This window comes from Melampsora larici-populina (genome assembly GCF_000204055.1).
Source record: "Melampsora larici-populina 98AG31 unplaced genomic scaffold MELLAscaffold_82, whole genome shotgun sequence".
Lineage (NCBI taxonomy): Eukaryota > Fungi > Basidiomycota > Pucciniomycetes > Pucciniales > Melampsoraceae > Melampsora > Melampsora laricis-populina.
The window spans coordinates 265,135-281,917 of record NW_006768846.1 but is presented as its reverse complement, the minus strand read 5'-3'; the positions used below and the strand labels follow the sequence as shown (position 1 = coordinate 281,917).

The 16,783-nt window shown below is 42.2% G+C and overlaps 1 protein-coding gene across 1 annotated transcript; it reads right to left on the bottom strand.

Moving 5' to 3' along the window:
• Positions 1–558: 558 nt before the first annotated feature.
• On the bottom strand, positions 559–2,579 carry MELLADRAFT_73561 (uncharacterized protein; the record flags this gene model as incomplete). The annotated part of the gene is made up of 11 exons (XM_007417992.1): positions 559–791; positions 865–972; positions 1,044–1,062; positions 1,153–1,190; positions 1,264–1,362; positions 1,428–1,473; positions 1,537–1,654; positions 1,737–1,745; positions 1,820–2,036; positions 2,096–2,123; positions 2,200–2,579. The coding sequence occupies 11 exons, from the start codon at positions 2,364–2,366 to the stop codon at positions 687–689; spliced, it is 954 nt and encodes a 317-aa protein (XP_007418054.1).
• Between the last annotated feature and the right edge of the window lie 14,204 nt (positions 2,580–16,783).

The window sequence follows — 16,783 nt, the reverse complement described above, 5'->3', positions numbered from 1 at the left end:
AAGATGTGTGGAACAATTAATCATTTACCATTGGTGAACATTGGGTACCTGAGTGCTACTGATTTCGGCTCAAAAGATCCTTTCGCCGTCAAAAAATGTGTACAATTGGGCGGCACTGATTTTCCAGCCAAGCCTGATTTTATTGGCAGGTCTTGGTTACATAACTTCCCAAATTCAAAATTATAACTGGCGAATGGTGTTCTGCAACTGTGAGTCCCAGTGATATGGTGTAAGACTCATTCAACTCAGGCAAGTTTGAGTAGCCAAATAAGAATCACATAGCCTTAGGTTGGTATTGGTAGACTAGCCGCACTCATGGGTATTTGTTCATGTGATGAGTGAAAATTGCCTACTTTGTTTGTGATGCAATTTCTTTATGGTCAAAACATTTTACTTTCAACGTGACTTTCAACAGAAGTGGATATAGATTTATATAAGATGGAGTCTTATAAGTCTGAGTATGTATTGGATGATGGGTACAAATGATGGTTGGGCAAGGTCCTTGTGAACTCAAAAATATTGAACTTGGTGGCAAGACGGGCTTTGCTTGCCCTGACGAGTTTTGTGTAAAAAGTGTTTAATTGCGAGCTCAAGAATACATATTACTGCATCAATAAAGTTAACTAAAAGTTGTGTACATGGTTGATGGTAATGACAGAAAGGTAATGATGCTAAGAGTGCATGAATTAGAAAGTAGATCGACGAGTTTTGCTGCGTGACATGTGTTGCTCCAATGGAGTGCCAGGGTTCGATTGTGGGGCAGTGGCAGGGCGGGGCTTGACAGACGTGTTCTTTTCGAATCGAAGGAAATCAGCATCAGTTTATTTTGGCCTATCGCGGATATAGAAACTTGAGATCGCGTACACGAGTCGTGGGTGCGGGCCCGTAATTGGCACCTGAGTTGATTGCGGCGGCAGAATAGTTCTTACATTGGGATGTTTTAGCCGGAGGATGCGCCTCAGGACGGTTCGGCTGATGTGACAAACCAGAAGGCAAAAGGTTAAATAATGAAGATCTGTTAATCGTGATGATGGATGACTGACTTGACCCTGGTACCAACGACTATTTTTGTATGAATGACGTGGTTAGTAAGGATATTATGTTATGATTGCAATGAGGAAATGATCGCGTTCAAGTAAAAAGTGACGCAACTAAGTGGTGTATTTGCCATCGGCGCCTTTGTATTGATACTGCAGATTGAAGACGTTTTCAAATTAGAACATACCCTACTGAAGCGCGCGAAGTTTGTGAGAAAGGACTTACTTCGCCCATTGGCTCTACGTCATCTGCCTTGCACGAGTCAAATCCATTGTCGTAATTTCCAGGCATATTCCAAGCGCACCCTTGAGTATCATATATATGCTGGACATATAATAGGGGGTTAGGCTGGTGCTTGGGATACAAGCTACTATGATGATGTTACTGACGTTGCAATAATCTGGGGCGCGACCATCGGCAGTTGGAAAACATGCTCTGTATTGATGAAATCGTGAGCTGGCTTTCAATGAGAAATGAAGAGATGAAGAAAAAGCGCACCGAATGCAAAATTCGTCAGCGGCAATAAATTCTGTCCACTCCGCAAACTGGATGCGTTTGCCCGTGGGGTCATTTCCGAAGACTAAGCCACCGATCGGATTTCCGAGACCATCAGCACCTAATATAACAAGTTGGAAAATGGTCAACAATGAATTCTACGTTGGGGGCGACGAAGGACGGCGGTTTTGTTTCGAGCTTACCGTGCGGATCTGGACATCAATGAATAAAATTGATTGTTAGCAACCCATCCGGCCTCAAGGCAGCACGTTGAAATTTTGCTTACCAAGCTCGCCACCTTGATCTCCCTGGGGCAGCATCAGTTTGGTGAAATCACCCTTGCCAGTGATCTGGACATAGTGCGGAGTTTGAACAAAATGTGCCCCTTGAAGGGTTCCGGCTGGCATTAAACGAGAACCATGTCCTGGCTTTGTACAATAGGCCACAGCAACACGCTCGGAATTGCCCACGTCCGCATGGGTTGGAGAACTAAATAGACAAAACTGTGAAGAAACTGAAGTTAATATAAACCAAATGGATGGTATGTTGAATGGCGCCTTACATCATCTATGCCGTTGACCCAAGCGTTTCTGAGAGATGTATGATAGGGTAGAAGTGCGCACACGTTAGACACCTGGTCAGCATGTATTCAACGGAACAGCTTACTGGCATTGAGAATTCGGAGAGTCTTGGGTTCCACAATCGTTGTAGCCTGTCTGCCCTTCTTCAGTTTTGTGAGGGGGGTGAGATGGATCAACGCCCTTTGTGAATGCCTGGGCAAGAAGTGGTAGTGCATATGCGATTGCTACGCGGAAGTAACTGGTCGAGTGCATCGTGTAGGTGTTTGGGGTGAGTGACTAAAGCTCGTGTTATGTTCTGAAAAGCGGAGACTATGGATAGGAGATGAGAATGTAGCGCAGTTCGAAAGCAATGAATGAATATGATAAATAGGATCTCGTTTGATGACAACTTGGCAAGTTGAGATGTGTTGCAGTGAGCCGCAATCGCGTGGAGCCTTTGAATGAACCAAAATGAATATGTTAGGAAAGTAGCACGCGTAAGCCCGTGATGCGTTATGTGAAGCCTCTTATAGTGAGGTGAAGAGAGGCACAATGACCCAGGACCCATCAGGGAAGTAACTCTTTCATTAAGGATAAAAGGGTAATCCTTATTGGCCCGGAGGACTGGCACTTGACTGAGTAGGTCCTTGCTGGCTGTGATACTGGGCGATCGCCCAGCTCACGATATTGTCCACTTCGGCCAAAGCTCTTCCAGTCACGATAAAGAATGAAGTTCTATGTTGTGACTGCAAAGCTCAGCATTGGCTTCATGAACATTATTCAACATCGTAGCAGTTGATCGATCCATCGTCCATGGACGCTGTAAAGCAAGCGACGTGAGACACAAATGCACTCATGCTGAAGTTTTCATGTCAATGCTTATGAAGCGAACATATTTTGCTCTGCACGACTCTTTGCGCTCCAACTTCTCGACATCCAGCCGATTGGACGATTTGTGAACAATCAATTCGGGATAAGAAAATCTATCAAAGGTTCAGATTTCGTCAAGTGCCCTGTCTTCTCGCATTCAGGTGAATATGAGGTAGCATCGCACACCACAGTTGTTCTGCCAGGCGGTTCGATCTCGGCACCAGCTCTTATTAATCAGGCTTGCCTCGACCCGTTTGGTCCAAAATGACTTCAATAACCATCCTGATTGAGCTTTGAAATATAATTCAGTTCATTTGTAAAATCTGAACCTAGGTTTGAAAGCGTTTTATTTAACAGTATTGGGCAAGAAGAACCTTGTGTCGTCAAGTGTGCTATAAATGAACGTTTGTGCTCATCAGCTCAATGCAAGAAAAAAAGAGAGCCAACAGAGCCAGCCGCCCAGGTCCAAAAATAACGTGGGTACATACATCACACCTGTGTATGACCATACCCTTTGAGGGAATGGGTTATGTCAACGTGTGGTCAGGGCTTGGGAAACCTGTAAGCCCATACCTCCATGACATTTAATCCCCTGTAAAGCCATGATATATATTGAGGTACAGAGTTGAGCCAAAGGGTGACCAGATTGTCCAAGATCCAGTGATTGGACGGACACCCCAGCTCAGAACATGGTCTTGACGTCCAAGGGACATCTGCACAGCATCTTGTAGATGTGGTGGCAGTGTCCTACCTTGCTGGGATGTGCGAGTTTGAAGGCAGAACAGATACTCTGCTGTGGTTGCCATGAGGGCACCCACTCCTCATGCAAGATATATTTGTGTTGACTGTTGCAAAGAGAAAACTTGACCTGCAGCTTTTCAAAATGGTGTCTTGAACCAATCGAGTACATGGATTTCATAGTCACACTGCACTTGCTGGATGAAGTTGGTTGAGTTAAAGCAGAAGCCATGACAAATTGGGTGTTGACTAGGGCTATGACCCGGCCCTGGCCCTGCCCGCCCAAGTGTGCCCAAGCGTTTTGTAGGTGAGGTCGAGGCCGAGCCCGGGGCCTCAAGTGTGAGCAGTAGCAGCCCTGTGCAAACCTACTGACCAGCACGGGCCGCTGGCCGCTGGCCAGTACAGCTGACACCATAGGTATATGTAATTACAGATCCGTCAACGCAGTCACATTTCAATGTGCCCGATCCAATGTCCCGTGTATTGTGATCTCCCCAAATGAACTGACGGTCGCCATGCACTCCCCTTCTGGCGAAGGTGGCAAAGGTGGAAATACAACAAAGATTACCACAGGCCCATGGAGAGCCGTCATCGGGTGTGCCCCGTCATTCCTCTTTAAAAAATCCGCGGAAAAATTGACAAATGATATGAGCTGGCTCAACGTTAATTCCTGATAGGTATCAGGGTATAATGTGGCCAGCCGTGACATAAGGACTTTGACAAGCATTATGTGCGGAAGTTGAAGCTGAAGATTATATGAATAGGGTCCAAAGTGATGAGTACGAGAACGACAGAATCACTTTTATGGAAGGCGGATACGAAGTGCTACGAGGTGATTTGCTTAAGAGTAAATAAAAGCAAGACCAGTTCTGTCTGTAGCCCAGCTGGTACAAAAAGCTTCAAACAAAAGGTTTGAGAACAATGAAATCGAATCAGAGCGGAGATGAATTGTGCCATATGCTGAGATTCAGATTTCACAAAACAGTTTTCAGTTTGTACTCAATGTTTTCTCTTTGGGTGTACGTGCTTCTAAAGGATGTGTCCCCGAGTAGACATTTCTAATTTTAATGTTCTATCATCGGCGAGCAATTCCTATTGGTTGGAGTGCTCCTTCATTTGTGTTGTGACGGGCAAGACCAAATGGAACGTTCGTTTTTGAACGTTTGTTTTTATTTCGCATGAAGTCACATCGCATTGTGTGCGTTTGACAAAAGTTTCAATATGGTGTAGTGAGGTATAGTATGGGGATTTGAAAACGCGATTATAACTGATTGAATGGACATTGGATGAGGACGATTTAGGAAGGTTTGGTGCAGTTTGGTGCGGTTTGGTGTTGCTATGGACTGAATTTGTTATTTGTTGTGTATCCGACAGTTTGGCAGATGGAGGCGTGTGACACGCAGGGATATTCAAATACATGTGAAATGCCCCTGTACATCGTGTGAAATGACCAGCGGCTGGCCAATTTCGCTGGCCGGCCAGAAGGGTCGCACAAGGCTTTGGTTTCTCTGCCTCAAGTCCAGCCTGGGGATAGCAAAAAAGGCCCAGGTACAGGGCTACTCGGGGCCGGGCCGTTGCAAAAAATCTTTATGGAGGCATTTTTTTGCAAAAATTGACGTCATCAAGCATCCTTCCCGAGCTCTCAAACACGCTTTCAAGGGGATGGTCCGAGCCAGGGCCTGCCCGGTGCTTCCCGGCAGCATCCTTGAGTATTGCGTGGCCGAGGCCGGGCCTAAATCGGCCCTGGGGCCGGCCCTGACACTTCAGGGCCGGGTCATACCCCTAGTGTTGACTAGATTCTGTATGCCAATTCATTCATACAGTGTCCATTCCCATTCCCATTCCCAATCTGTGACAGTCCAGTGCTTAGCACAAGCACTCTGGCAGCAAAGAGGGTCTTACAGCAAACTTGAGCTTTAGGAGCTCCAAGGATCATGTGCCCTTATTAACCTTTTTCCACTTGTCCATTTCCACTCTCCAATATTCTGGTGTGCATCTCATATCACAGGGGCAAAAATTGATGCTCACATAGGTGTGAGCGTTGAAATTTTTGTGTTTTCTTCAATGTTTGTTCAATTTTACTTCCCTTTACTTCCCTATTTCTTTCTGCTTGTCAGCTGATTACGTGATCAACAGGAATTGAGCAGACAAACTAAGCCTTCCTCAGGCTTTATTCCTGAGCAAAAAAGTCTGAGGAAGGGCTGATCCATCTGCTCAGTTTATCTCAGCTGATCCTGAGCGGCATTCCCTGGTTCAGTAGGTTCCAAGGGACACCACTAATGATTAGATTAAGGGCTGAGCTGAACTCAGTATTCCCTTAGCTAAGTGTCTGCAGAATCCCTTGGACAGATCCCAGAGGGCCAGGCTTGCCTCAAGCTTCATGTCTCCGGAATGAAGCCTGAGGCCCATCTGCTCAGTTCAACTGAGCTGCTCAGCTATTCCTCTGTGGCATTCCTGAGATCAGAAGGATCCAGAGGATTCCAGTGCTCAGCTAGTCCTCAGGGGCATTCCTGGGATCAGAAGGATCCAAAGTATTGGCTGAGGGGCTGCTCAGTTAATCTCAGCCCCTCAGTGTGAACAGCTTTATCCAGGGAACATCACTGAGGATTAGCTGAGCAAATGGGATGGCTCTTTTATCAGGCTTCTTTCCTTAGCAAGGAAGTCTGAGGAATGTCTGGGCCATCAGTGATTCAGCCAGGGGATGCCACTGAGTATTTGCTGAGCAGCTCAAAAGGGACACCCATGTGCAGGCTTCTTCAATAAGAAATGAAGCCTGAGGAAGGTATAGTTCATGTGCTCATTTTCATTTTGAACAAATTGCTGAGTATACAGTGACTCATGAGCTGATCCTGAGTACTCATCTGGACTCAGTTATTGCTCATCCAAGATGGAAATGAGCCTTCTCAAGAAATGTCAAGCAAAATATGAGCAACACAGGCTGATCACCTGAACACAACCAAAATTGTGAATTGAATGAATCTGAAAGAAAATGAATCTTTTTTGGAGAATTCAAAAAAGTCTACAATGCTCACATGTATGTGAGCATCAATTTTGGCCCCTGTGTATGAAACAGACCACTCTACACACATGTATTCCTCTCAGCAAGCCGTTTCCAAATTAGATGGCAAGTATTTAGGTGGATTCAACTTTCCTTTTTTTGATTCTAACACAACTTTCACAAGCAAATTACAAGGAAATGTTGCTTCTTATTATTACCAAAGTGTACCACACTTTTCAGCACCCTTTCACGGATCAGACAAATAACCTTATTGTGATTTACAATATTGGGATATGGCTGACTGTGTTGGTGGTTTGAGGAGGTTTATGGTATTCCAATGGTATTGGTATATGCAGGTTTGGCTACAGATACATAGGCCATATCCCAAGGGCATACACAGCAAGTGGTGGGTGCTGTTAAGATACAAGGTGGTTAAGTGTTATTGTATCTTATTTAGGTGTTCAAAGATCATTTTCCCGATTTGGTCATTGACAGTGTTGTATTCAGGGTTAGAAGGTTGGGGTGGGGTGTGTGTGTGGCAACATTGTAAGAAGAATGGATGAAAGGGGTTAGCTGGAATTGTGAAGCAAGGGGTTGGTTGAAAAGTTTTTCTTGGGATATCAGCTTACTGTTGTAGAATTCTCTTTGTCCCTCTTTTCTGGTTCTTTTTGTCTCGAAAAGAATCAGTAAGTTTCCCTCCATCCTATTCTCAACACTTTTACATTTTCACTGATACATCACTCTGGATTAGATTTTATAACATTTTACTTTGTTTCATTGTTATCTTACGCGCGCTCCTCATCTTTCTTCGAGCTCGCAGGTAGTGACTTCTCTTTCTAGATCAGACTCCATATTCTCTTTCTGATCTCATTCATGTTTGTCACTCTTTATTCTTGTCTTGTGATGACTGTAGGTTTGTCTAGTTTTCTCGACGTTGACCAAGCATAGAGCTGTAGTCTTACGCAAAAACTTGTGCCCTCAGGTTAGTAAAGGGTGTTGAAAAGAATCAATTTTATAACATTTTACTTTGTTTCATTTTTATCTTACGCGCGCTCCTCATCTTTCTTCGAGCTCGCAGGTTTGTCTAGTTTTCTCAACGTTGACCAAGCATAGAGCTATAGTCTTACGCGAAAACTTGTGCCCTCAGGTTTGTCTAGTTTTCTCAACGTTGACCAAGCATAGAGCTGTAGTCTTACGCGAAAACTTGTGCCCTCAGGTTGTTTTGTGACTAGAACTACAGACTCAAATAAGCAGTGTCACCCTTAGGATTCTTTTGAATCAGTTCGTCAAGAACTTTATAGGTGCAGCACAATTCCAGCATCTACATCCCTGTCTGTGCCTGGGTGTGTCGCACCTAGGTGCAACCAATCTTTCAGTCTACTCCACAAACAATTCTCCTCAAGAGCTCCATAATTCAAGCACTTGAGCTCACTACAATACACACCACAACTTGGGTGTATTGCATGTCAGAGTAAATCTCCATTGTTACAGTCACCACTATGCAGCAATAATGACATAGGGATCTGTATGCACAAGGACTGCCAGATCACCCTCATCATGAAGGGGCCCGGGGGCTGATGACCTCACGATTTTGCCCAAAAAGTGCCCAATACAACTTGCCTTTCTGTGTCCTAGCCCTAGCCAGTGCTTAGTTGTACATCACATCAGCATGATTGACTGTGTTTGGGCTCTCAGCTTGAGCTGAAATTCACACTCAACAGGAATTCTGCTCAGAAAACTGCAGGATCCTATGAAATTACTGACATAACTGCATATTCCTCACCCATAGATGGCTGCTTGTGGTGAGAAGCATTAGACTAAGGACCAGATATTTGCAAGTGTCAAGATATCTTGAGAATCATGATAGCATTCACCATCAATTTCAATAATAATCACTTCAAATCAATCAAGGATCCCATTCCTATCACTTTCTTGACAAATCTCCAGTTATCATGAGTCAAATCAAACCAATCAAATCAAACTAAAATAAACCAAAACCCAATCCATACTAAAAAATAAAGCAATCAATCCAAGATCAACATCCATATCCTCAAGTACCTCAAACACTCAATAAATTAATCACTTGACCCCCATATCCTGGCCAGTTGTTCACCATTGCACAACCCACCCTGAGAGCCGCAACTCAAGAAGTATTTTACACTTTACCAAGTAATTTGTGAGCAGCATCAAGTTAAAAAAGACTTACATGGTTGATTTTGGGGGTTTGTGGTGTAGGAGTGTGACACAAGGGAAGAGTTGTGGGTTGCTTAACAGGGGATTAACCAGTTGTGAAATCACAGTGTCTCAGGGACATCTCAATTCACCAATATTGTTCCTGCCTTATCTTAAGCTTTAGAATAACAGCTTACTATGTATTGCTGCTCATTAGTACTCGTTGAGCTAAGGTGGTGGAACCACATATATCTGAGCTGCTCAGATTGGGAGATTGTTGCAACACAATTTAGTTGCAACTGCAAGACTCTGATCCCCTTCAATGTGGGAGTGGCCTGGTCTGGTGGTCCTTGTGATGGTCTGTTTGAGATATTGGTGGTGCCAAACTGCTAGGACTGCATGAATATGATGTAATATCACTATGATAGTACACTGTAACAGATAAAAGTACAAAATAAAGATGGATCACTCTATACCGACCCCCCTTGTTTACTATTCAGACCCCCCCTCAACCCTAGGTTTGCTTAGGTCACCTTAGGCACCTTAGGTTACTTTTGAACCAACCATCAATATGCACCAAATCATGATTTCACAACCATTGTATTGGGCACTTCTTTGACATGTGCTATCTCAGATTCGACTGGCAAAGAAGAGGACCAACTGGAGTTTGTTCTCCAGAATCGCTCCTGAGCATTCCATGAGCCCAAGCTATTTCAAACTCAAGGACAACCTTCACTCTCCTTAAAACCCCACAAGTGGCTCATATCCTGTCATGAACATGCTGAAGCCAAGTTGTTTGGTCCAAACAGTAGTCAATGTAAGTGATGAGGTGATTCAGGCTGATCCATCTTGAATCAGCTCGGCCTCTATCCTCATTTATCCCCCAATTGTTCTCCCTGGATCAAATATCAATTTTATGTTTATCAAGATAACTTGATCACCATCTTGACTACATGTGTTATCTTGTTTATCTTTGTTCGCTCAATCATAAAGATGGATTTTGATGCTGTCCAATTTGTATCATGTTTTGTGAAACAAAAGTTGTTCTCAATTTATGATCCTTACAATTCATCACCCACAATTGTGAAAACAAATGGAGTGAGTAGCTTCTGAAACTTCCTTCAAGGGAATTCATGATGTGTGATTAGATTAGATGATTGAAGAGGATAACATCCTATAACATCATGTTTACAATTTATGTGTATGTTGATGACCCGCAAGTTATTGATCTGGAAATATGTATTGTCTTCGTTAACTTCAGAGCACTCAGCATTCATCTTGAGATTTGAGAATGAGCAAGTGGAATGAATTGTCCATTGCCAGCCATTGCCTGTACTGTACTTAGGTAAGGTGCTTAAGGTGACCTAAGCGGACCTAGGGTTGAGGGGGGTCTGAATAGTAAACAAGGGGGGGTTGGGATAGAGCAATCCATAAAGATATACCCAAGTTATTGGAGGAAATTTTGAAAGTAAAGTGAGAAAAGAAGTAGATAAGTGTGAAAGCTTGTGGTAGTAGTGATCTAACCAAGGTTCTGATAGTATGAGGACATTAGTACCACTACATCTTTCAGAAGGTGGTAAAGAACTTTCTCTCTTCCCAAAAGACAAGAAAAGAGAGAAGATTTGGATAGAAAGTATATATATATCTAGATGAATCCTTGCAGTATTAGCACTAAGAGACAAGAGAAGACACAACACTGTAATTAAAGCTACATTGTCAAACTTCACTTCCTACCTTGTGATAGTTTTGATTTAATTTCAAATGATTGTGGTGTGGTTGCACCACTATTGATATTGGATTGTTTTTCCACTCTGAAATTACAGTCATACTGCTATCCTGAAATCTGCAAGCTCAAACTTGTTTGTTGCACATCCAAGGTAGTGCTGAAAGCTTTGGCATGATGAATGTGAACAAAATGAACTACCACATCTGGAATATTGAGAAACCTGAAATCAGGCTCACAGATTAAACTTCAGGTTAGGCCTGTGAAAGCTGAAGATGTGAATGTCAAGGATTTCAGCACCAGCAATCATGAAGACAAAATCTATTGTGGTATCTTTTGGTAGTTGATGAAGTTCAAGAGTGTGAATTGTCTTATCAGCATGACTCCAATTCAAGGTTTGATCTGGTTTGGTTGAATCTTAATTATAAGCTGTCAACTCAATACTACAGGAGCTGGTAATATCAATCCAGGCTAAACAATAGTTGAAGAATGAACTGACTCAGCATGAGCTCCAGCTCCCAAGTGCTAGGAATCAAGGTGCTTGGGCAATTTTTTTCTCAGAAAGTGTGAACTGGAACTCACCCTTCCCCGGCGCTGTTTCTTCTCAAATACAGACCCAGGCCAGATCCTGGTCTAATGCCCTTTAAGGGGATTAGTGGGTAAGCATGGATCACCAGAGATCACCAGGGATTCCACGTGTACCCAGTAATCCCTGTCAATAACCCATGGGCTTGACCTTGCTTGAACTTCAAATATTCCTTTTTCTTGGTATATGTAAGGCATGGAACTATGAATCTTATCAGCAACATACGGATGATGTATCTTTGAGTCTTCATATGTATTTATCTCCATGATTGTCTTCATTTTTCTGCTGCATTCCAAAGTTTGTACTGCCTTTGAAAAAGCCCTTCCCCTGTTGAGCTCCAACGAGCATTAGGTTTTGTCAGCTTAATCCCTGAGATCAACCAACCCCTGGGGGTTTGGGATCCTATAAAGCCCAGATCAACCCCCAAGACTACTGGGGGCCATGGATATCTCTGATTTGCTGGGTTTTGGGACTCATCTTGAGATATGACAATGATGAAGCTTGGAATCTGGATGGCTTTAGTATTTGGGATTAGGCACAATGAACATGTTGCTGTCTGAACCTCTTGTGCCCCTTGCCAAATAGTATGCATATGAACACCTCTGGGCATATCTGAGTGCAAATTTTTCAAAGAAATTGCCCCCACCTCTTTACCACTTGTGCTCTTGACACACATACATCTGAGGCCACCAGATTTCTGAGCATATCCTCCACTCCTGACCCCAGTTGCTACATCTTCTGATGTTGTTATTCAACCTGTCCATTTTGAGTCAATGCCCCAGAGAACATGGTGTGCTAAGTTTGTCATATTCACATTTTCCTCTTGACACTTCATTGGCCGTTGCAAAGGTATTATGGCACTACAGGGCCAACATTTAAGTATGAAATGAATTGAATTGATGTACTTATCACATACCAGTGGGATTTGCAGTTCTTGACAGACTTGGCATTACTGCCAACAAGGGTCATACAGAGCGTGAAGGGTAAAATCTGCAAGTAATGACTATACAGAAAGGGTCTAAGGACTGCCCTCCAAAAACAATACAAGCAGAGAAGAGAACTTCTGTTGAATTGAGTACTGATAAGGCACCAGAGAAAAGTATCTTTAAATGACCAAAATCACACGGATTTTAACTCAAACAGCACTGTTTAATTTCTCTCAACACTGCTATATAGTTATTCCAATATGATAACTAAGAAAATAAAGCAATATCTTTTTTATATTATTCCCAATAAGTCTTTTTGACTATAACAACAAAGTAAATTTCTCTTTATGATTGTAATAAAGGGTGTATTTGAGTCAGCAGGTACTGCTAAAATAATTTATAATGATAAACAAAATGATAACTGTGTAGATGATAAAGAAAAGAAAGGGAACGAAAATCCCAAAATCATTTATGAGTATATATATTAGCACCGGTGTATATTAGGGCGGTTCAAGTAGGCAATTTATGACCAAAATTAGGAATTTGAGTTTTATTTGGTCCCTTAAAATTATACATATAATCTTAAGAACATGAGCCAGCTCTAGAGGTGGCTTGCGGTTTTAAATTTCAAGATTTGTCCTTATAAATTTTACAACCTTTCCCTGCTTGCAGCGAAAAAAAGCGCCCAAAAAAAATGAGCTGTTTTTTTTTTGGTTTGTGCCTTGTGGTTAACGTTTGTTTTTTTCAAGTTATATTTTTTTTGCTTGTTGTTCCTGACTTACCAGCTACTCCGGTGCCGGTAAATCCTATGTCCCCTGTACTTTTGGTCGACCTACGTAGCATGATCTTTGTTTACATGCTTTCCTCCTTCCCTCACCTTGGACTCCTCACGCTTCAGGACATCAATTAGCAAATCGTCTCAGGAATCACACAACACGGCAAACGGGAAATCAACGTACCTTCAGGTCTCTCAGAAGATCTTTCAACCTCATTTGGGCACTTTTTCTGATTTAAATCGTATCATCTAGATCATTTGACGTCAACATTGGATAGGTTGGCACTTTTGATATCACCTGAAGTTACGCACAGGGGCCGCATTGATTAGGTTGGGGCTTTCAATATCACCTGAAGTTATGCACAGAGGCCGCTTCCGAACTCAGATGCTTGATTTTGAACATATCCACCATCGTGTTTGGTTCTAGATTCTTTCTCAATTTTGATTTCACTCGTGCAGTTCACGCCCGGTTTGAAGCTGATATTAACCACCCGCTTTGTCTTCATCATATAAGCGCTTCTTGACAAGATCCTTTTCTGATTGTGCAACCCTCCTTGCTTCCTCTTTCTTGTCATCAACAATCTGGCCTTGGTCTTGTGATTTCATCCTTTTTAGATCTTTGCCTCCGGTTCCTGTCCTCAAATAACCGCCTTTATTCACTTTTGACTCTCCCCTTGGTCTCGTGATTTCATCCATTGTAGATCTTCGCCTCCGGTTCCTGTGCTCAAAGAACCGCCTTTATTTGCTTTTGACTTTGATTTACGTTGGTCTGCCAGCTGTACTTTCACCAAATGGGTAGGTGATCTACATCTTGATTTTATCATTCATAGGTATCTGTACAAAAGGTCTGACTTGTGTGGTTATATTTCTTCTACTCTCAGTCATCTGCCATGCACATGGCGCCCAGGATTTCAATGACATTGACGTTGGCGGCAGTGATACCACCAATGGACATGATAACAGCGGTGTTACACCTGGTGAGATGTGTTTTTTTTACATGCTGCAAAATAAATATGAGAAAGATTTGTTTTCTGACATGCCAACTCTTCCTCTTACGTCGGTGATTGCTTAGGCAATCCACCAATTGGCCACCCCAGACCCCACCAAGGTTTCCGAGGTTTGACCCATTTTGCCTGCACCCGGTTCTCCTGTACAAACCCCACGGAGTCCTGATCCTCTCAATGTTCATTATCAGAATTTTTTGGAAAATGATTTCAGTCCGCCACCTCCTACGCCTAAAGGACAAGACAATGCAAACCTGATCCTATCACCAGCTCCACTTGCAAATGCCTTGAGTCATGGGCAATCTACCTCTGTTGCCATTAAATCATCTTCCCTTTTGACCAAAGGCAAGCACACCAAAAAGTCAAAGGCCAGCAAATTTGGTCTAACTGCAAAAGAGCGCGCCTTGGACTCCAGTTTGGATGATGAAGCAGGACCTACAAAAGCCGCTTCTGAGACTCAAGCTGCGCGCGGAACTCTCTCTCGCCGTGCCATGGACCCACTCCCTTCCATAGATCCATCCAATGTGCATGTTAAAGACCAAAAGCACGCCCTTGTTACAGCCATCCAACAAGTGAACAACGCTAAACTCGAGGTCATCGCCAAAGCTCAAGATTGGCACCAACATCTTGACAAAGCAAGAATGAAAGCGGACAAGGCCAGAATCCAAGCCAAAATGGAAGATCGCAAGTCTACCCTCAGCTGGACTAAAGAGCGATACTTTCTTGATCGCAAAGAGCAATGCAAAACCGAATCAAGAAGGTTGGCTCAAGAAACCCAAAAAGAGTGTAAGGCCTTTGCTGAGAGATTGGTTTTGGAAGGAAAGACTCCACAAGAGCTGGAGGCTTTCCTTTGTCTTATATATCCTGAACAGGACACCATGTGATTTTCAAGAGAAACTTGTAAGTCACTTGCTAATCCAGTCTGTTTATCTTGGACCCAATGGCTGACTCTGAATTCCTGACCGCCGGCCCCCGGATCAAGGTAGATTCAGCGCCTTGGTGACAGTTTCTTCCTATTTGTACTTGTGATTCTCACGTGATTGATGATGAAGGCGGATTTTTCTGTACTTCAAGTGCTCGTGTGCCTCGTATGCCTCGTCGTTTTATATTCTTCAATTGATTGCTCAACTCTTCATGAACAACACGTGGCTGTCAGCAGTGATTCATCGCAGTGTTGGTTGGTTTGCGGCGGCCTATTTGTACTTCTCAATTTAAGCAGTGTCTGTTTGTCCTACTGTCCGCCTATTTGTACTCCGCAATTTAAGCAGTGTCTGTTTGTCCTACTTGTACTTTTCAGATTGAGTGTTTGTGCGATGATGGAGTTTTCTCCTGGTCATCGTATTTGTACTTTTCAGTGTTTGTGCAATGATGGATTCCTGGCTAGTTAAACCTTTTGTGTAATGATATGCTACCCCAATTCTGTTCCGCCATTTGTCTTGCTTTTCATTGAGAAAAGTCCATCAAAATACTTGATTCTCTTGTGTTCCATTGCAAAAGGTCCAGCACCAAAGTCCTGTTTTGTTGTGAGACTATGATTGAGTGACAACCAAGCAGAAATTCCATCATCTTGTAATTACAGTGTTTGATCAGACTTGACAAGCCTCACTACACAGCTGAAAAGGCCAAATGGACATTTCAATACGGGAACGTTTATATTCATTCATTGGACTCTATCAACCAAACCAAACAACTGAGACAACATAATAATTTGCAAAAGATCAAACTAAATGAGAGAAAGCACATCATCTTACAAAAAAAGGGGCATCAATAAACATAAGAGAATGAAACACTTCAGCAAAAGACAATCAATGCGAAAATTAGAGGTCAACACAATCAGAGATACAGATCATAAAAGTTCAAGAAACTATTGGCAAGCCACCACTCTCCCAATTATAAGCCACTGCATGGTCTCAAACGCATTCACATTTGGCCCTTCCTCTTTCCATGTTATCTAAGTCCGGTGTGGTGATCTATTTATGGGATCAATCAAGAAAATTGATCATTATAACTTTATCAAATTATTAGGAAACTTCAGTGTAGTAGAAAATTTGAAATGAAGGTTTTTAGATCAATTGAAGCTCTTAGAGGCTCATGTGTAGTTATCAACTCAATATTATGTCATCTTATTTCATATATAGTCTTAAGATCATTATAGTTTACTTACAAAGTTATTACAAAAGACAGAAAAAGAAAAGATAAGAAAAATTTGAAAATATAGGTGTAAAAGTTGGAAAATGGTTTTTAGAGTATTAATAATTAAGTTATGGGTTTATTAGGGTTAGAATATGAAAGAAAAAAATTTTATTATACAGTAACAATTTTAATCTTGGAGGTTGATAAGGAAAGACAGAAGTTATTAGCAGAAAGGTACTTTTTTGAGGATGGTAAACAAGGGTTATACATGTAGTTTACATATGTAATGGTGGTAGTAGTGGAGATTAAGGTTGCCAAGAGGATTTTCCGGGATTTTTAAGGTTTTAGAAGATGATGTCATATTACATGAGCAAGTAAAAGAGAGTAGCAGCTGTGAAAAGTGAAGAAAATGGGTGAATTTTGTCAAAAATGAAGGTTTTCAGCTAGTTACATATGTCAAATGACGTCAGATTAGGTTGGTAGATGGCTCATTCAACGCAAAAGAGTATATTACATAATTTACAAACTTTAAATCATTAGTAACGGAGGTTTATGTAAAACGTTATAAGGGAAATAAGAAATTGGTGTGAATCTTGAATTTACAGTCACAAGTCAACATGTAACACCAAAAACCTTAACTTCACAACTCAATATCTTACTCATCACTCATCAGAAATAGGTTATATGGGTGTCATAAATGATCAGTATCACGAGGGCTACAAGATGCACTATAGTAGTTCAAAATTGGACCCCATCTGAAAAGAT